At 45.0% G+C, this 22,448-nt stretch overlaps 1 protein-coding gene across 3 annotated transcripts in view; it reads right to left on the bottom strand.

The window, feature by feature from the left end:
- LOC144722089 (WD repeat-containing protein 7-like) overlaps window positions 1-22,448 on the bottom strand; it is a 127,449-nt gene that overhangs the window by 78,124 nt on the left and 26,877 nt on the right. For all 3 annotated transcript variants that reach the window (XM_078600217.1, XM_078600218.1, XM_078600216.1), the window contains 5 exons: window positions 20,148-20,322; window positions 17,055-17,131; window positions 16,013-16,132; window positions 15,103-15,248; window positions 13,805-13,886 (listed from right to left, as the gene is read on the bottom strand). In XM_078600217.1, the coding sequence (XP_078456343.1) occupies window positions 13,805-13,886; window positions 15,103-15,248; window positions 16,013-16,132; window positions 17,055-17,131; window positions 20,148-20,322 (600 nt within the window). The remainder of the gene's footprint in view (window positions 1-13,804; window positions 13,887-15,102; window positions 15,249-16,012; window positions 16,133-17,054; window positions 17,132-20,147; window positions 20,323-22,448) is intronic.

Consider the following 22,448-nt stretch of genomic DNA (forward strand, 5'->3'; position numbering starts at 1 on the left):
ACAATTCTAAGCGCTCATCATCGCGAACGTCCAGTATCTGGGCGCTGAGTGTATGCCTCCCCCGCTCCCCCCCCCCCCCACTGCGTGGATGTCAGACCGCTTGAAGGCCAGGTAACCGGCACTTGCTCGAGCCATCTGCGGAGAGGTTTTAAAAATGCCAACCGCGATTAACGGCGCTAACAAGGGCGTGCACAGCTGACAAGCTACGAATGACGGTCGTGCCTCTTTGTGGAGGCACCGCTGAGCGATGGGGGGGGGGGGGCCCTGCCATGCCGTGCGAGTCGGGGCGGGGGGGTCACCTCACCACGCTTCACGTCAACGCTCAATGCGGGTCGGTGGAGTGATGGTGGGGGGGGAGGTCAGGGCCCGTTTGACTGAAACAGTCGCAAAGTAAACTCAGCAGAGCTTTACCTGGTAAGATCAAATGAAAGTTGAGTTTAATTTGCATACTTTTTGCAAGTGATGCGTTTTACCTTTCCTATAACTTGCGCTCCTGTCACGTGCGTGTGTGTTGTTTGCTGTTGTATTGTTCTGACCCCGCGCCCCGACTGGACGACTATGAACAAAGAGCTTTATGGCTCATTGGATTCTTCCAGTATACATACATATTCTGATTCACATGCAATTCGGTAAAATTGACAGATAACAAGAGTTTATCTGTGCCCTGCTAATCTATAGCACGTACAGCTTCCCACAACAGCGCGCACCGCGTTAACTTTACATTTTGACACAAATTGAGAACAATACTAATTATAAACAATAAGCATACTAATTGGATTGCAATAGAGATACAGTAAGAGCAACATGTAGATTGGAGAGCATGTGCAGTTTAAAGACAATTCTAAGTGGGCTTGGGCAGGACGCATCAATGGAAGGGATGAAGGTCAAAGGTCAAGAATAATGAAGGGATATGGCAGCCAAGCAACGGAACACATCCGAGAGGACATCTGCTGAGGAGATGGAGCAATGAAATCAGTTCGTGTGCAGATACGTTTTGGGTCATAATACTGGAGTACTGCATAGCTGTCAACCCATACGGTTTTATTGCATTCTTGTACAGGGAAATTGAGGTTTCAGGTCCATACCGCGCACGGCCGTTTCAATCCGGGCAAAAAAACGTTATTTTTGTGTATTTGTTTGTGTTTCTCCCTTGTGATGTGACTTTGTAGGATGAACGTTGAGATTTATAATGGCACGGGGTGACTAATAAGGTCTGAATTGATCTGTAATAAGGTATGGGACTGATAAGGGGTTGACAGGTATGCAACCGTGAGATGGTGATGGCTTTGGGAGGCCTTCAATCAGCAGTGGATTAATCATGGTTTATGATAATGATGTTAAATAATACACAACATGTGTACTTGTTTACTTCAACTAACTCACAGAGACAGGGAGATTTACCCCATTGGTCCCTTACAGACCACAGCGAGATGTTAACTACCTTGCCTGGTATACAGGAGGTCGTGGGTTCGATCGCGGCCCAGATGCCTATTGTATATTTGTAGTCTGCGTGTCTCTCTCCCCGTGGTCGCGTGGATGTTTCTCTGGGTCCTACGGTTATTCTCTCCACATTCAGAATCAACGTCACCACCCATTTACAATATTTCGCTGCTTTAAAATTCCACATGATGATACGTCACTTCATTGTGCGATCATTTGTGGCCAGGTCGCTTCTGAAAAAGAGCAATATAGCTCAGTGAGCCTTACCAGGTAAAATACAAAATAGCTTTAATTTTTAGATTTTGTTTAAATTAAAAATCACGAGAGAGCAAATATACTGTCAACTACAGTGGGACATCAAACCAGGTGGGTGCATGTGGCTCTTCTGGTGCCACATTGCAACAAATAAGACGCAATATGTTTTACATTGTCCAAATTGACATGGAGAAGATGAGGCGAGGCACTTCACATTGTTGAACATCGTGGCCTACGTACGGCAGAAGCCTCCCTCAATAGGCTATTGTGGGAATTGATCTCAAATGGCATTTAAAGAACCAAGCACATTTGAAAACATAAGATTTTAACACTTCGTAAAACACAATCTGGGTATCTCCACACAAAGCGATATTAATCTCCATTGGCAGTGCTGAGGTGGCGGTGGAAATTCCACATTGCTATACCAGGGGCCAGTGAATCCATAAGACAACAATCACTGTTGTCTTCCTGCAAAGTGACACGCTCTCTCTCAAGGATATTTGGCCTAATCTTAAACGCTGGCCAAAGATCTTGGAAGAGGTGGAAGTGTCCACACTTTTACCTCACCACACACCGACCTGCCGATTTATACTGCCGTGCAGACAGTGTGGGCAGGAGGCGATGGTGGGAGATTTAAAAGCGTACCCACTGCTTCGCCTACCGCCGACCTCTGGATCGCAAGTTCAGTGCAATCCACCGCAGCTCGGTTGCGATTATTTGTGTTCTAATTTTTGTTTAATCCTTTGATAATGGGAACAACTATAGCTCATCCAGCGCCTGTGAACAATGCAGACGCTCCGTGTGTAGGCCGACGTGCCATGTGAAGAGTATGTGAAACCCTGATAGCCAACTCTCAAACATATTCATCTCCTTCAGATTTCATGCTTTTGACAGCATCTTTGTGCCTTGAGCCGTAACAAAAGTGTCGCCTGAACCGTACATAATACTCCTGTCGTCGCCTCATCTGTGTGTTTTATTTACAGGGTATATATGTGTACACACACGCAGCGATTTTACGGTGGTCGAAAAAAAGAACAAATCTTTGCATTGAATTTAAAAAGGTGGATTTTTTTGTAAATAACTCTTAAGAATTTAGCTCGTCATCATTACCGAGACACGTACAACTACAACTAAATGGTACCTGTTTTAAATTTGAATGTTTTAAGTTACGAACTGTAATCCACATTGCAAGCACGCACGCACGCACACACACAGGCACACCACTATTTGTTTCCAAACGACTGTCACGGTGTTTCTCCTCAATCCACATATTCGGCTCGTCTTGACCTATCCGCTTGCTCTCTTCACCCCAAAAGATATGGCATATGGATTTTTTCATCATTTTCAGAGACAATTTATTATTTTTTACCATCGGGAAGAAAACAGAACTTCCCAACACAACGAATGAATCGCAGAATTCCAATTCCCTTCCTTCAATAAGTGGCAAATGTGTTTCTCTGCCTTTCATTGTAAATACACGTGTGGCTAATGTTATATCCAAAAACATTAGCCACACATGCGAGAAAAAATGTATAAAGGCCAGGGCCATTCTATCTTTGCTTGCGAATGCAAAGATCCCCCGTATAGCCTTAACATACTTTTTGGAGCAAGTGCTGTTCGCTGTCTGGTATGGATTCGCTAGCGAGCAGCACCTATGAAGGCCGGCACATTACACGAGGGGATAGGTGACTAGCACCCCGCCCGGCCGCCTTTGTCTCCACAGTAGCGATGCTTACACACCGTTCCAGGTACTAATTTGAGGCTGAGTCAATCTAGAGGAGGCCCTCAACCGATTCATATAATTGTCTGTGGTGTTAGCCGTGAGCGGGAATTAAACTCGAGTCCCCGGGTTCATAGCGTAGCACAGTAACCGCCGTGCCACCGCTCTCCACACACGCGCACACAAACATCCTTATCTGTGTCCCATCATATTAGGGTGTAATGACGTTTTGCATGGCCTGCACAGCTGGTAGGGATTTCTGTCTGGTATGGATTCTCATTGTTAAAGAAAAACAAACTTGCTTCATAAGTCTGTATGCTACGAGTGTTAGTATGAGAGAATGTCCTTTATAAAAAAATTACTATGAATAATTACGGCTGTAGAATAGAACAAATGTAATGTGTTGATCCGATATTGGTGAAACCAACCCGACCAACATAATTGTACTCTCTACAGGATGTGGAATTTACATCACAACCTCTGGAGCACCAATGGCGATAACTACCCAAGATTCATTACATAAGGACGCAAGGTAACCATTTTAAATCGAGAGTTTACGTTCCGTTAGTGATACAAAGTGTAAACAACTGCACTTTTTGATGTTTTGAAGCTGGTGCTGCGCTAACAATCGTGTTGCAAGATACACTTCTGCGGCCGTCTGGAACGCTTTCCCTTCCGATATTAGGAAGCCACTGGAGTTATGCACTTTTAAATCTGGATTGAAAACTAATTTCTTTACAACTGCTTTTTGTGTTTAGTTTGTTGTCCTTTCCCGCACCTCCGATTAGCACGGTTGGCTACATACAGTGCGAAAAAAGTTCAACATACATACGTATTGCAGGTTTTTTCCCCATGATGCTCTGCCAGGCTTAGTGGTGGATTCACAGAGATTTTGCCGTATGATATTGAGTCTTACGACTGGTCTAGTCGATGGTAGTGAAGCAAATCGTTTAATGCAAGGCCGTAGCCATGGAGTCAACATTGGGGGGGACCACATCTTCCAGGGGGTGTGGGGGTCCCCCCGCAGAAAAAAAAACTAAATTTGAAAAAGAATTTTTTGCCTAAAATATAAAAAAAATTCCCTAACACATAGGATCGACTTTTTATTTACTTTTCTACAATAATGTCTAAGAGTGTATTGTATTACATTGATCTGTTTTTTTTATCTTTTTTACCTTTTCTTGTTTCATTGTATGTAATGGCAGAGATTAGGGATTAATAAAGTACAACCATAACCACAATCATATAAACATAATTCTATTTTATAGCAATAATATTAGGGCGGGCATTTTGAGCATATTTGAATATCGGGGGGGGGGATGTGTCCCCCCCAATATATATAATAATTACGGCCTTGGTTTAATGTAACGATAATAATTGTGAACTTTTGTACAGCGCAATTCGTGCAAATCGCGTCTCAAAACGCTGTAACATTTAGAACACGCGAAGCAAGGGAAACCACAGACAAGCAGGAAGGAAGGCAGCCAGAATCGGCACCAAACAATTGCCTAAGCTCTGCGATTCAACACGGGCGATGTTTGTCCAACTCCGTGAATGAGTGACTGTCCATGTGGGAGGAAACCGGTGCAACCTGGAGGAAACCCACGCGTGTGTGTGTGTGAGAAAGGGGTAACACTCAATCCCCGTACAGATAGAATACAGATGGAAATGAAAACACTCGCTGCACTACCGTCACACGCTGCCAGGCCAGCAGATGGCGGCCTCAAAGCCCACGGGTAGTGAGCTTCACTAGTTTGTCCGACTCGCCAAACCCTCGCATCCAAAGTCATAATTACAATAATAATACTTCCATTTTGTGTCGCGTCGTGCATGCCAACAGCATCCCATAACGCTGGATTAGAGCCGTGTGTACCACCAGTGCCCTGTCCACTCTGCGTGCGTGTGTGTGCGTGCGTGTGTGTGTGCGTGTGAGTGCGTGCATGTGTGTGTGCGTGCGTGTGTGTGCGTATGTGTGTGCGTGTGTGCGTGTGTGTGTGTGCGTGCGTGTGTGTGCGTATGTGTGTGCGTGCGTGTGTGCGTGCGTGTGTGTGCATGCGTGCGTGGGTGCGTGTGTGCATGTGTGTGTGTGCGCGTGTGTGTGCGTGCGTGTGTGTGCGTGCGTGTGGGTGTGTGTGTGTGGGCGCGTGTGTGTGTGTGCGTGCGCGTGTGTGTGAGTGTGTGTGTGCGTGTGTGTGTGTGCGTGTGTGTGTGTGCGTGTGTGTGCGTGTGTGTGAGTGTGTGTGTGCGTGTGTGTGAGAGTGTGTGTGTGTGTGCGTGTGTGTGAGTGTGTGTGTGTGCGTGTGTGTGAGTGCGTGTGTGTGTGTGCGAGTGTGTGGGTGTGCGTGCGTGTGTGTGTGCGTGTGTGTGTGTGCGTGTGTGTGTGCGTGTGTGCGTGTGTGTGAGTGTGTGGGTGTGCGCGTGCGTGTGTGTAAGTGTGTGTGTGCGTGTGTGTGTGCGTGTGTGTGAGTGTGTGGGTGTGCGTGCGTGTGTGTGCGTGCGCGTGTGTGTGAGTGTGTGTGTGCGTGTGTGTGTGTGTGCGTGTGTGTGCGTGTGTGTGAGTGTGTGTGTGCGTGTGTGTGAGAGTGTGTGTGTGTGTGCGTGTGTGTGAGTGTGTGTGTGTGCGTGTGTGTGAGTGCGTGTGTGTGTGTGCGAGTGTGTGGGTGTGCGTGCGTGTGTGTGTGCGTGTGTGTGTGTGTGTGCGTGTGTGTGTGCGTGTGTGCGTGTGTGTGAGTGTGTGGGTGTGCGCGTGCGTGTGTGTAAGTGTGTGTGTGCGTGTGTGTGTGCGTGTGTGTGAGTGTGTGGGTGTGCGTGCGTGTGTGTGTGTGCGAGTGTGTGTGAGTGTGTGTGTGAGTGTGTGGGTGTGCGTGCGTGTGTGTGTGTGCGAGTGTGTGTGAGTGTGTGTGCGAGTGTGTGGGTGTGCGTGAGTGTGTGTGCGTGCGTGTGTGTGCGTGTGTGAGTGCGTGTGTGTGCGTGTGTGAGTGCGTGTGCGTGTGTGTGAGTGTGTGTGCGTGTGTGAGTGCGTGTGTGTGTGAGTGTGTGTGAGTGTGTGTGCGTGTGTGTGTGTGCGTGTGTGAGTGCGTGTGTGTGAGCTTTGTGAGTGTTGCCTCCTCAGAGGGAAGGCTCTTCTCTGGGTACTTGGGGGTGTCGTTCCACGTGCCAAACAAACTTGAAAGAACAAGTTGGCAAAAATTCTTATAATAAATACATATATACACATATAACAATATATAGTTATCTTAATAAATTTAATGTCATAAATAGTTATATTATATTAATCCTATTTATCCTCACTCAGCCATGAGGCTGTTTAAGAATACTCCCGCATTGTGATATTTGTCAAATGCCATTATATAGTTTCACATTAATGTGTTTATGTGTATAGCGTGTTTCTGTATATAATAGGCACCTGCAATGTTTGTGCTTAATTACAATTTCACATAACCACCTATGAAAATAAAAATAATGCGCCTTTCCATTCAAAATGTTTTGTAAGCATTTTTCCCCCCCATAAAGAAAAATCACTTTGTTGGCTTTCATCATCTACATCTTGTCATATAAAATAAGATACAAAAAGCCGAAACCTTGTAGGACATCAAAAAAACAAAGGGGGCTGGGAAACGCTCTCTCAACTTGCACCCTTAGCCTCCGCCGCGTGTCAACGGCAAGTCATCGGCAAGTCAAAAAGAAGCGCGGGTTCTCTTGGGACCGCAGTCGTCGCTTTGAAGAGGGTGCTTGGGACAGGACCCAGAGGCGGCCGGGAGCTTCCAGGCACCTCTCCACCCCCCTCTCCACCCCCCTCTCCACCCCCCTCTCCACCCCCCTCTCCCGCCTCTTTCCCAAAGCGGACCGCGGATGGCTTATGGGCCAGATGGAGCAGGTGGCCAGGAGGACTCTCCGTGTATCCTGTCTGCCTTCGCTGATCAAAGCCAGGAGCATGCGGCAGCAGCCTTGATTCTGCCAACTTTTGAAATGTGTCTTCCTCTCGCCCAGGGTGTGTGTGTGTATACATGGACATTTAAATGTGGCAGAAAAGTTCAGAGGACTGGTTTTCTTTAATGTGGTGAATCTATAGGCAGGGCCCCCAGGCATCTTATTAGAAGTATTAAGAAAACTATATATATACACTATACACTCTGTTGGATAAACCATCGATAGATCTCTTCCTTTTCAGTGCTCTGTTGGAGGCATCTTTTCGTAAAAAGATGTTTTTCATCCCCACATTTATTTCAAGTGAATAAAAAGCTACATGCCTTTTCGATGTGGACTTCAATGGGAAACATTCGTGTATGCTTTTTACTCCATACACTAACGACATCAACTGTAGAAAGTGTTACTATTGCGGGCTTCTGGTTGAACATTCAGCGTAAACAGAACAGCAACATGTAGATATCTAAATTACGCACTCTGCTGCCGCAGTAAACAATGAGAAATAACATAATGTGTTAACATACGTATAAAACAGTTGTTTTTTTTTACGAATATAACATCGTGCATACCGGTACAGCAGCATACATTTAACCAGCCACACCCCGCTGATGACACTCAATAGAAGTGAGTCTGTCTTGGTATTGCCTTGTTTGAAAATATTCCAACCCAGGAGGGCTATTCGTTACCGAATTCCAGTATGTGTTTCCTTTCGGCGATTCACTCCTCCCTTACAAGATTATTTATTTGATATCATATTGAACTGCATTTAACTTCCATTATTTAGAACCATGTGAGAAGCTATAAGATGGATTCACATACTCACCAGGATGACTTGAATAGCCATACGATTCCTATATTCGCACACTCGATGCGCACGGTTGACTACGAACGGTGTATAAAGAAGTTCAACATACATGCGTACATATTACTGAACTTGTATTTAGTTATAGATACAATGTGAGTCTCAACTTGTAATGAGCAATGCGTTTACGTGTGGAAGATCAGGGGTGGAATTGGACCGGAATGTCCCAGAATGCCATGGTTGCAGTGAAAATGTGAACCCGTTGCGTTGTTCCGGAATGAACCAGAGGCAATTGTAGCGGAGGGCAGTCTGCGTATATCCACATCATTTTTTTTTGGAATGAACAAACTGCTGAAATAGGCAAAACATTTTATTAGTGGTCAACGCTGGTCCCCTTGAGCTGAGGTTCAATTGGTACGGCCCAGATCTAGGAAGGTTGGGGTTGAGGGTATTCACGAATCCCCTCCGTAATTTATCCCAAATTCCAGTGGATGATTATATTCCTTTATCAATTCAATTCTGGATTAAGACAACCCTCCCTCACACTGTTATCTAGTGGCTGTTTGGTGACGAATACCAACACGTGGTAGCTTACAGCAGAAAAAGTACCAGGCAGCACCAATCATCACACAGTCTGTGCAACGTGGCTCCGTGAGAAATATACATCTTTCATTGTGTTTAATAATCTACCATTCAACACAGTACGACAGTTTAAATTCACACAAGACATGACACCATAATCAACCGGTCTAGCCAGGGTTGTCAGCTGATGCCCTATAATATGCCCTTGAGCAGCACAAGACTGTACTCTGCTCGTGCCACTTATCAACGACCCACACCCAAAATCTTATCGTAACAAATGTAGGCCAATTGTTACGATAACAACCTGGATTAAGTGTTTCACACCGCGGCTATTGTTTAAATTGCTGACGTGCAGCGGCCTTATTCCTCCGACTATTAAAGTAAAAATATATTTAACTCCACCGCCTTTGTTTCTCGTGGCAGATTATTCTCTTTACTCTGGTTGAGAAGAGCAACGGACGAGATATTGCCTCGGGCAGCCGAGTATGTTTGAACATGAAATTTTAAAACGTATATATCTCTCTGTGCCTTGGTGGCCATGAATGCTTTCGTGTCCCTGCTGGGGGTACAACTGGAGGCCCCCCGACCTCCTGCTGATCACTTCACCTCGTGGGTCCACCACGATTTCCTTCCTCGACGAGACATCCGCTGACAGGGCACAGCATGTGCCGACCGCCGTCGTGGATGCAGCGCGTTCGCTCCTCCACGCGTGAGAATTGAAGAACACGGCAAGTGATGCCGGGTAAAGTAATGCTGATCAAGCTAGAAAACCATAACAGAGGTTTTTTTGGGTTAGATCGCGTAAATATATGAATGTGTCATTAAACCCGCCACCACCCGACAGCCAATTGGTAAGGTTTGTCACGTAAACTCAAGCTAAAAAAATCAGTCCATTAACTGAGGATGTGCTTTGCTGCATATAACCCTCCCCACGCTGTTTCAGTCATAGGGGTTGTTTGACCATACTTCACCACGCCGGTCAGTGTGGCTTGGTGAAGTGGAGATCCAGAAACCGTTTCAGATATCGCCCGTGGCTGATGTTACTCGTGGCTCGCAATCAAACTCAGGTCGGTGGGTTCGGAGTGGCAAACGACTGACTAAATCTTGACACAAAGACAAAGATTCCTCTTATAGCCTTAACAGACTGGAGGAGAAAGTGCTATTAGCAAGCACCAGGTACTCACCTTTTCAAGGCTGAGTCGACCTAGGGGAGGCCCAGGACTAGTTCAGATAATCATCGCTGGTGTTGGCCGTGAGCAGGAATTGAACTTGAGTCATCGGGTTCGTAGCGCAGCGCGCTAACCGCTTTTCTTTCTCCCACCCCAAAAAAATCAGACACACGTGTACACACCTACACAGCACACTCACGGAATACACAAGGCTAGTATGGCCAGCATCATGCAGTGCCCCAATCTCCCGAGAGCAATGCTCACACACTACCCGCGGTAATAAGACAAGGCAGAGATTACCGAGAGGAGGATCAGCACAGGTTAAGATACCAAGTGCCACGGAGTTTTTGCCAAGAAACAGTCTCTGGTTCCTGGAATCACAGAGCAAGATGCTAACCACTGCAAAACCCTTCCTCACACACACACACACACACGTGTACACGTGTACACGTGTACACGTGTACACGTGTACAAACATACAAAGACGAAGACCCCTATTGATCACACACGAACACGCAAAAATATAGCTTGTTTTTCAACCCTGGTCAAACAATTTTTAAAAAGCACATTTTAACAAGTACCCGTTATATGCAACACCAAATGATTGAGGCCAGTCCCTTTGCCGGTCCTCTGCACTGCAGTTCAAATCCGCAGCAGGTATCATTCTATCCTCCGAATCAACACGGGGGAAGCGCACACCAGGTGCGCCTCACATCAATCGACGGCGACGCATCCGGCCAGAAACCGAGCTTGGGTCGATGCAATCGTCACGCTTCGCCTTAATCCGTCGCATCACGGCGTTGCTCGATACGCACTCTCAGACAATGGCACACCGAGATCGGACAGGCTGCTGTGAAAGAGAACGTATTTCTAATTTCTTTCGCACCGTGTGGTTAGCGAGCACCGATAAAGACCGATAATCATGTAGCGAGGTTGTCCTTGTCTCCCGAACGGTGATCCCGGCACAATGAACAAGGTGTGACCATTTTAGGCCGAGTGCACAAAAGTTGATGATACCGTCGTATGACCGTTATCGCGTCGGCCTTGTAATCCAGAGGGCGACAGTTCAATCTCCCGACGCGGCAGTTGAAACAAAGGTGCAAGATTCTTAAATCTCCTACCGCCTATGTCCAGCCAGCAGCGTACATGGGTACCGCGCAGTTAGGTCAATCGGTAGGTCGTGTACGGTGAGGTAAAGTGTGGATATATTCCCACCTCTTCCAAGACATCTGCCCAGAATGGAAGAGTAGGCCAAATACCCTCAATAGGAAGACTCTCGAGCTCCCTCTAGTGGAGACCCTTACACGAGCAGTGGCATGAGCAAGAAATTGTAGGGCTGCACCTTTACTGAGCGGAATCATGGGCTAACTTCAGATAACAACCGCCTTTGATGTGAATGGCCAGGAATCAAACTATGCTCACAGGGAGTACAGCTCAGTGTGCTATCCACCGCACTTCTACTACCCACAGACACATTCAAAACTCATTTCATGAAACCCTTTCCTTCACAGGTGGCTGGACATAATGAAAAGCACACACACACTACATCCAAAGTGCCTATGAAGTGGTCAATTAAAACTATAATCCTGCATCACCTCCCGTTGCATTCAAAGAAACAAAAAAGCACTGCTGCCATCGATTGGTATCGAACCAAAACCAGGCCGCGCTGTGCATTTATATATTCACCTGTTGTGCCAACTCCTGTGATAAATAATACAACAAAAGCGCTGCGCAGCATCTCAAATCCTCATCAAATTTGGCCATGCACTGATTCTGCTGGGGCAGCATTAGTCTCCGGTGGCAGTGGACTTGAATGCATCTTTGCCATCACAGGCGACGCTGGAGTCCACATGCCTGTGGTTTGTTGACACGTTCCTGCTCCAAAAAATGAGAGCTCACGAAAATCGTTCTGCAAATCAGAAACCCAAGATTTTCAAAATGGCTGATGAAATATCCAGCTGCAAGATGAGTGCCATTTGCTGGCACGGCAAAGAAGGGCCTTTGAGAAGGGAGATTCTTACCGAGCTTGCTTAGATGGCATTAGCCAAGCGATTCATCTTGATTTGAAGCTTTCGTGACTGCAGGACTCCATACTCTTTGGTTCTTTCGGTAAAAGTCACGTAGATAAAAAAAATACGTAGATATAAAATGAATAATATTTTTTACCTAGATAAAAAAATGTATAATAATTAACAATAATTTTCTATCTACGTGACTTTACCGAAAGAACCAAAGAGTATAACTAAGCGATTGTCAACAGGTTTTGCCAATGAGAAACATATAAAAACAAAAAGCCATATATTTGTACCCATCAAATAACAAGATGTGCATTCACAATACAGCAGAGTGAATTGCATTTGTTTAGCAGTTGTCATATGTACGTTGAACTTCTTTTGCACTTTACGTAGCCAATCGTGCGAATCGGAGGTGATGGAGGCACCTGTCTCAGCAATGACAACGCAGCCACGATCAACTATTACACCGCCAGCCACCTCAGGCTTACAGTGTTCACGAATAATCGGGGAGGCTGAATAAGGCTGAGTTCTGCCCTAAACTAGTTTGACTAAGCCCATTGTGTTTGTTCTGTGGCTTTAGACGTTTTGATTAAGATCCTCACATTCTTCTGACGAGGAATTTGAGATTCTATTAAATTTCATCCTCTGCAGCGCAAACATTTTAAGAGTGAATTCTAGAATTCCACGCATTCAGAATTACAATTAGAAGTACGGTTTCGTGTAATGGCTTGCTGCTAAGGTTAATAGATGTGCATTAAAGTGTTCACATAGGTTTCTAGAAAGGTATCTCCTAACTACTGCGTTGCAACAATCACGTGCTTGTGTACATACACAGATCCCCCTTATAGCCTTTTAAACTGTCGGGGCATGAGTCGCACACTCGAGCTGAAGGACGTGGGCAGGTGCTCTACTTCGAGGGCAAACACATCTACAGTGTAAATCTGCAAAAAGGAACAGTGTACCAGTCCGGTTAATCAATAAGTGTCTCTTAAACCCAATTCTACTACTGATAACCCATCTTTGACAATAACTCTTGCACTTCACTATTCGAATATTAATTTAATCCTAAGCTGTATGCCTATCGATACCATCCACTTATATCGGTATCTTACACCCATTACCTGTACTGTATGTGTACAATATAGAACTCTACTTGTCACCATTGTACAACTTACTACTGTCCATGTGTTCTATTCTCAATAGCATTGCAAGTAGTCATACTCTGGGTGCATGGGCATGGTTATAGAATAAACAGTATTAGGGTTAGAGAATTACAAGTTGTAACTACAGTTCGTCATCCTTTACAGCGCACAGTGCTAAAACCCCTCCTATTGAATATATCACAAACTAACAATTCAAAGCCAAGCTTGAAGTCGAGGACAAGTCTAGAGCAAGTCGATAACGGTCAAAAACAACCGTTGGGTCCTTTACCTGTACAATAGCACGTGGTGTCACACACAGCCACCCTCAACCGAGTCGCCATTAACCACGTGACTGGTATACCAGTCCGATTAATCAATAACCCTGCCATCCACCCACAGGCGCAACTCAGTCATCGCAGGCTGCTGTACACACGTGCCTTGATGTACTGCACAGCACATAAGGACTTTCACAAAACCACACTTTACTCCATTCCTAATGCGCCACACAAGTGCTATTAACGATCACCTGTGAAGGCCGGCACAGTACACGAGGGAGTGGTGTGGCGAGCACCACGCCCGGCCGCCTTTGTCTCCAGATACTGATTCAGGTTGAGTGGACCTAGGGGAGGTCCAGGACGACTCGTAAGTCCGCCACTAACGTTGGTGGTGAGCGGGAATGAATCTCGGCTTTGCAGTGAGTCGACCATGGCACACACACACACAAGAGGTTCAGTACTCTTCAGAAACCCTACCTCCGGGAGTGTGTCTTCAAGTATGTAGAGCAGTAGTGGGGCCTCGTGGTTCAAGGAGCTGCAGTCTGTCATCTGCTTTGGACTGGAAAGACATCAAAGTAAAAGTGCACAATGTTAACATCTGGGGTGTAAACAAGACCTTGCGACCAATGCACTTTTTCAGCTCAACGTGTCGCCTGCAAGTTTGTGAAAAACACCAAGCGCACAGCATGTCTCATGGACAAGACAATTCCATTGGTCAAGCTTCACTTTTCTATGATGCTGGACACAGGTCGAAACACCTAGGCCTGGGTCTTGGCTACTTCCTATCATGTGTGAAATTTTGTTGAGATGTTTATAGGCACGTGCCCAGGTCACATGACCAATTTCCTCATTGCATGCTGTGACTGAATGCAACTAAAATAGTCAATAACAAATTAACATAATTCCATATTGCAAATAACTAAGATTGTATCTGGTAAACAAATATCTAAGATAGTGAAGAAAATCTTGGCATGTAAAACTAAGTGTGTGTTCTCGCCATTGACCTACAGACATATGGGAACATTGGTGTGGGAAGGCCAAAAGGTCAGATGACAAAAAAAGGACATTACATTTTACATATGAGTTTCAAGTCATATAGATTATAGTTTCTTTGTGTTAAAGTTGCTCTACTTCAAAGGTTGGTGATGTTATGCTGAGTGTTAGTTCTGTCAGATTTTAGAGGTTATTTTATATACAGACACATCATCATGGGACCTCCTTTGCCATACCAAAATATGAGAATAGGTTTTCCCCTTTTTTCTGGCAACAAAACAGTTGTGTTAAGATGTTAAAACACCAAACTGAAACCTTTTACAAGGAGTCATGTCTGCATTAACCACAATACGTGTGATAAAAATGCAAACAAAGAAATGTACTCTGATAATAAATGCATTGTCTTAGAAACTGATAAGAAAAAAAGAAAAAAAGCTGTCTCTGGTGTGGACTAATCAGTTTCAAAAACAATGCATACATTATCAGAGAACGTTTTTTTGTTTGCATTCTGACCACAAGCATTGTGGTTAATGCAGACATGACTCATTGTAAAAGGTTTCAGTTTGGTGTTTTAACATCTTAACACAACTGTTTTGTTGCCAGAAAAAAGGGGGAAATCTATTCTCAGAAACATTCTTGTCTGTGTGGACTGCAGAATATCCGTATTGTGAGAGCCAATGTGGTACCTTCACCACCAATTGAGGTCATTGTGCATTTATTGCAGCATTGCACTGTAAGTGCTCCGAGTAAATGGACTGAGACGGATGAGGGCGGAGAAGCACCTGTCCGGAAGCTTGTAGATGTAACCTTGGCCTCGCGAGGTCCACACGAGCACCTTGTTTGCAGCCAGGAAATCACCCCCGGTCCAGGGCCCATCGGCTGTCCTTGGCATGCAGCACCGTGCACAGAAGTTCTCCAGGCTAAGAACCTGCGGGAGGCGTGTACCGCACTAAAGTTCTCCAAACTAAGAACCTGCGGAAGGCGTGTACCGCACACGCGGAGCATCGTCACCACTATCACCACGCGTGGTGTCTTGATGGTAATAATTCACCGTCAACTTCCTGTGCAAGGTAAACCACTCAAGCAGGCCGCATCATCGTGGGACCTCCTGAGAATATGTTTTCCCCTTTTTTCTGGCAACAAAACAGCTGTGTTAAGATGTTACAACACCAAACTGAAACCTTTTACAATGAGTCATGTCTGCATTAACCACAATACTTGTGGTCAGAATGCAAAAAAAAACATACTCTGATAATATATGCATTGCCTTTGAAACTGATTGGTCCAAACCAGAGACAGCTTTCTTTCGAGCCTAGTCTCAACGGTGTTAGACCAGAGGACGCCTAAAGGCGTCAGTTCCTCTTCCACAAGTCTGCCAACTGCAACAATTAATACTAATACCACTAAATGCTCATGCCTCCGATTAGCACGGTTGGCTACGTACGGTGCGAAAGAAGTTCAACATACACACATACATACAATGCTGCAAACTGTGTCGCTGCAATTGAAGTACAAATCGTGCAGTGGATCGGACATGGCCCCTTGGTACTCGTGTTCAATATTAACTTATTTTCTCTCCTGATTTGAGCATTGGGGACTTGTTAAAACTAATCCGAGTGCACTCATCAACGGTGAAAGAAGAATGGAGTGGGATGATGATGATGAGGTGAGAGGCTTCTGTGAAGGAATCACCTTCCAGATGTGTGAGCAGACGAGCAGCAAGGTGCTCTGGGTGTAGGTGCAGAACGCGACGGCCTGAGCATCCAGACCATCCACCGCCATCGACTCCTTCTCAAACACCGGCTCCGAGTCCTTAGAAATGCAAACCACATTCATCCACCGCCATCCACCGCTGCAATCCACCTCACTGCTACGGTGCGTGAAGAGGCAGTTGCCTCTGTGGTCAGATTTAACTACGGCAAACTCAAAATAGGCAGGCGTGAGGGTCAGGATCGAACCCACGACCTCTTGTATACCAGGCGAGGTAGTTAACATCTCACCACCATGGCCTCCCTACACAGCGTGGGGAGGCCCTCATCCACCGGTAGACTGACAAGAATGGCTGCGTGTTGTGGGTTGGTGAAGAAGGGGGTGGGAAGGGTAGATGCTATGGCCAGAAATCAAATGCAGTTGACAAGGTTCAGAGTGCAGTGTGCTAAACACATCGCCACCCAAAACTTGGTGAAAACAGAAGTTGGGATATAACTACGAAGTGGAGAAGTGCAAGGGAAGAAGGGGAAAGAGCAGTGTGGTGACGCTGCAGTGCGGTGGTGGTGGTCGAACGCGATGAGGATGAATATAAACAGCCAGCGGGCCGGAAATAACGTGTGAAGGTCATGGGAACAATAACCATGGCAGTAGGGGTAGAAGAGTGATGACTGACCAACGAAATCTACATTGAGAACTCATTTCTTTGGAACTGCTTTTTGTGTTTAGTTTGTTGTCCTTCCCCCGCACCTCCGAGTAGCACGGTTGGCTATGTACGGTGCAAAAGAAGTTTAACATACCGACATATATGCGTGCAAAGTGCCATACACCCTAGGATGTTGCACTCAGAGTGAACACAGCACACGGATCATTGTGGATGATCCCAGGGCAACGCCTGCTATCTCTGACTTCTAGAACGTATCACTTACAGCCTTAAAATCAATCTCAGATTGTTTAAAATTTACTCTATAAATAGACACACAATAAAAAAAAAGTTTAATGACGTGAAAACACAATTGGGTCAAACCTGAATGTTGTTGAGAACATTGCTTAGATTCCAAACCTTCAGCAAGCCAGCCACTGACACCCCGACCACAATGTCCTCTGGGGAGATACAAACATTGCACACGTGGATGCAGCGTGGTGATGCATTTCATGAGATGAACTAATGTCTACATATTCGAGCATTCCGTTTTGTTTACTTGTCCTAAATAACACAACGCAAGGATGAGATTTTGAATGCATAGGGAGCTTACATCACATCTCCCCCATTCTCCTGCCTTGCTGCAGTCTACTTAAGGGGACCCCCCCCCCAGTGCCAGCTATCCCTGTACACCAAAAGTCATGGGGTGGTCCTCATCCAGCAGTGGATTTAAAAAAGGGGCTCTTATGTAATCAATTGAATAATCATGGAGTCGCATTGACTTGGACATAGCATATCAACCAATTAGGACTCTAATGAAAACTAAAATGTCCACCTATCTTGAAAAGAGAGAAATACTCTTTAGAATATCACAGTGTCGGATATATTCAGACATACTGACCATCGTCCATGCTGAGATCGTGATGGTGCAAGTGCTTTCGTCAATGTGTCATCCTATTGATATGTTTCATAAATAAGTCATATTTCTAAAGCGATAGATAAGTACCTTCCATATAGCCGATTTGCGCTGCAGGGAATTAAAAATGCAGCTTTGATTTCACATTGATTAATGTTTGCAATATCTCCGATTCCTCGTGAGACACGAGTGTTTTTGTTTTTATACTGATTGCTCTTCATTTCATTGCTCTACTTTGTTTTATTTGCTTTGCATTTGTAATTTTGGTGGCACGTATCACTCTTGTAAATGAGACTCATCCTGGTCTCTTGAGTTCCCAAATGGCTAAAACAATTCATCTTGAACTATGTGGATTATTAGAATAATGTTGAAATGTTTATTCTGAGGTTGCCTCATTTGTAGAACTGCCCAAGCGTAAATGTAAAAACAAACTACAATTCATAATACCCATCATACACAGCAAAACAAGGCATGTACCGAAGCTATTCTTATCCACTTAATGTAAAATAATCTGTAATCTAAACATGAATTTGTAAAAAAAAAAAATAACGCTAAAACTAAGAATGAAAGTGAGATGATGTCGTTTGAGAAATGGTGAATAGGCAAAATGTTCAGCTGTCAAAAAAACATATCACAATACATTCTACGAAAAATAAGAATAGGTTTTACCCTTTTGCAAGGCCTTTTGGCGTTCTCTGGTCTGGCACTGGTGAGACTAGGCCCTAAATAAGGCTGTCTCTGGTGTAGACCAATCAGTTTCAAAGACAATGGCATTCATTATCAGAGTTTGTTTGCATGTTCACCACAAGTGCGTGTGGTTAATGCAGACTTGATTCCTTGCTAAAGGTTTCTATTTGTTGGTTGAACATCTTAACACCAGTTTTATTGCCAGAAAGAGTAAAACCTATTCTTATATTTTCATACTTTGATATTGGCAAAAAGGTCCCGCAAGATATTCTTTATCATGATGTCCTTCTCATTGCAAACTTAGAGTGGATTTTTCTTTAAGATTTTGAGGAAGTCCATCGAATTATAGAGGTCTATGGTAAGGGTAAAGAAGCATTATTCTAAAACAGACCATACATAAGTTGATGCCATACTAGTTATTATCCTCCATCGAGGAAATGTGAAGTTTACATGCCTGGCTCAGGGCGAAAGACTACTCAGAGTGAAAATGAGCAGTCAACTATTTTGAAATTCCATTTTATATATATTTTTTATGTTTTAAAATTAACGCACGTACAAATAGTGTGTGGTGGAGTGGTCATTAGCAACACTGCACTATGAGCCCAGTGACTCCAGTTTAATTCCCAGTCATGGCTAGCACCAGTGGCAAGCGATAACTTCCCCATCACTCACCAGGTGAAGTATGGTCATGACAACCCCATGACTGAAACATTGAAGGGAAGTCTGTATCCAGCGGTGGATTGACCACAATGAGGTCAAGAAGAGGGGCATAGACAGGAAACGTTGTGGATAAGAGTAGTATCCGTCCCATTGATTAGTAGGAACCTGCGTGTGCGTTCCATTGACAATTTCTACAAATACCTCAACTAGTCAGATGGTAGTTGAATAGTGGTCAGTGAACACTCTATTTTTCAATCTATAACAGCGCATTTTGTTTTACATTATTTTTTGGAATTTTGAAAACATAGGTGGAAGCATCAGCTAAAAAAACGCTAAGCATTGTGTCAAAGCCCCAGTTTTTTTCCCAAAAATGCCAGATAAACAATACTGAAATACCACAAATGAAGACCGAAAAACATTGCATCAACATTTGAAATAATGTTAAACGTTTTATAATCCACAGCAATAGAATAAATTGTTCTCGTAATAAAAGGCCGGTTTTTTTCGAGCGAAAAAAATAACAAAAGCCTTCACTAAAATATATAGCGGAGCTTGTTGAGTCTTCTATTCGGAATGCCATTTTAAAAAAATATATTCATAATCAGCTGCTGTTCAAATGTAGTTTGGACAAGTTTGAAAAGGAAAATTGCTGGAAAGCCTCTCAGAGAAATCAACAGCATCCTCAAGCCTGCATTTAAACATGGCCTTCGTTGCTAACGGCTTAACATTTTCCCACCAACTTCTCGAAACCATTCACGGTATCCAGCAGGCAAGGTCAAGTGACGGGTTGTGTGCAATCCTGTTGCAGTTTCAATGGTCTTAATGGAAGACAAGTGGATAATACTTATCGGGCACAAAACAGGACTTTGATGGAAAAAAAAACGGATAAATTGTAAATTGAAAAGGAAGCGCTGCTTGGGCTCCGTTATACTTCTATGGCCAACAGCTCACAAACAAAGCAAAAAAATGCCCACAAACCACGACTTGCTTATTGACTTGGACAAAGTGGAACCCTAACACAGCGCAAAACAGATTGTTTTAGAGGACAAATACCACCACAAGCAACTCTCTCACTTTAAATGTATTAATCAAAACGAAATAGACAGAACCACATTAGTCGGAACAAACATTCCCTTTGAAAACACAACAGTTTTGAAAGAACCAAGGGAACAATAATTATTTAATGTTTTATGAAGGTCAGATGAGGTACATACCGAGCGTTCTTGTGCACCTAAGGACACTTATGGTGGCCATCCAATTGGGTGCGTCCTTGGACGCCAGCGATCCCAGGACCTTGAGGGTGAGCGCGTCCAGGATGAGGACGTCGCTGTAGCAGCCGGAGCAGAGCAGCCAGCCCTCGTCCGCCGAGCCGTACGGGCACTTGTAGTACTGCGGGGAGCGCGCAGGTCGTCAGCTAACAACGGTGAACCACACCGAGATCAGTGAACCAAAAAACATCGAATTTAACAATTGGAAAAATCTGAAACTAAACTTAACGTATAAAGTCATAACCTTTTGATGATCACGAATCTCTGTTAAGGGGATGACCAAAGCAAGCGGGTAATTTTCAAATGTGTTACTTGGGCAATAAAATGGAGCACAACTTAGTTTATCTATCACTGCTGCAAAGCCTAGCCACCTGGCCGCATGAGCCCACCTGCCTGGCAGGGTCACGCACTCCCAAGAGAGGGCGGTCACAGCCGGGCTTGCCTCGCTTGAAGCAATGCAGGAAAGTTAAGCCGAGGGCTCGTTTGCTAGGGGCGCCATGTCTCAGGGAATCCGGCATGGGTTTTGAGTGTAAAAAAAAAATCTAATTTGCTGCCAATTCCATCTCGCGTGACCAAGCCACCGCAACCGCCCCCCCCCCCCATAAGTTTGTGAGGGCTCTCGTGCCCTTTCACGTGCCACGTTGCTTCTACAAAAGCCCCTTTTGGAGGCCACGACGTAGCAGCCTCGCACGCGCCGCGCCCCGGCTCAATCCACGGCCACGTCGCCGTGCTCTGGTAGGAAAAGCCGCCTCATGGATTGCACGCTCTCCCTGCACGCAAAAACAATCTGCCAGGTCTGGAGAGAGCGAAAGGCGGCATGGAGCGGGCATGCGGCCTGTCCCGGGCCAGCGGAATGACAGGACAGACTAACCATCCAAAGGCCGTGCAAAGCAAAGGGTGAAATGGTCTCCATGTGGCAGTGAGCTACAGGGGAAAGAGCAGGCTCGACTCGCCCGAGGCACTGCAAGAATGGAGACACATTTTTGATAGAAATTCTCACAATCTCCCGCCATTATGTTTTCAGGTGCCGATTAATGTGCGTAATGAAATAATAATTATCAAACTTGACGAATGGGATTGCGATTGAGTAATCATAATATTTATTTGCTTTAGATATAGCACCCTTTACCTTGGGACAATAAGTGACTTAGATCACCATCTTATCTCAAACATTCTGAAAGTGCACAAACATTTAATGGAAGGGGAACAAATTCTTCCCGACAGAAGTATAGTCAGGATTTTTTATACATTTTAATGAATTTGCTGCGATTAAAACACTATTCATTTCATCTGAATACTATTTGCCTACCACTCATCCCAATTCGTCCACTGCGAAAATCTGTACATTCATGGCTTGGCGAGCACAACTCCCGATTCACACTTCTGACGGACCACATCGTGGGCATAAAATCCCACGAGTATCCTAGGGGCCATCCATAAATGACGTCACGCACCTGGGGGGGGGGGTCAGACATTTGTGACGATGTGTGATGAGGGGGGGGGGGTTTGAGAAATGTGACGTCACGTAAAAATGCGCAACTTTAAATAAATATAGAATTGTTATAACAACACTAATTGTTATAACAACACTCCTACAACATCAGAGTGCAGCGCCACATTAAATACGCACTACAATAACAATAGTTTAAAGCAATTTGAAGCATGTTTTATTTTGGGGGGGGGGCGGGCAGAGCTTTGTGACGTCATATTTTAGGGGGGGTCTGATTTTTGTAACGCCGTGTGACGAGGGGGGGGGTCAAAAATCGTCCAAAATCGCGTGACGTCATTTATGGACGCCCCCCTACTCGTACGTACTCGTGAGATGTAAAAAAGGCGCAGCATCTCACGAGCTCACGATTCACGTCGCCGTCTTCGCAGGGCTTCCCTCCCCTCCCCTCCACCTCCTTTGGCATCATCTCTCTCCTCCACTTGATACTCTCCGCTTCACAAACCACTGCCTCCTCTCCAATCCCCACATCAACCTCTGCGCCACGGTTGATTGCCTCTTCTCTGCTGCTGCCGCCTCCGTTGTTTGGAACGATCCTCTACTGCACCGCTGTCTGCCTCCACCAATTAAAATCTCAATGCAAGACCCTTCCCTTCTCAATCACCGATGGTTAACCTCTCACCTCGTGCCTACACTGTCTATTCGTCATACCTCCCCTCGGGCACGACAACTTTACATTTTGATATTTATGCATATTTTGTGTACAATTTTAGCTCATCTCGCCTTGACTAAAATGTTGT

The sequence above is a fragment of the Lampetra planeri genome, chromosome 13, assembly GCF_965212315.1.
Source record: "Lampetra planeri chromosome 13, kcLamPlan1.2.h2, whole genome shotgun sequence".
NCBI lineage: Eukaryota > Metazoa > Chordata > Hyperoartia > Petromyzontiformes > Petromyzontidae > Lampetra > Lampetra planeri.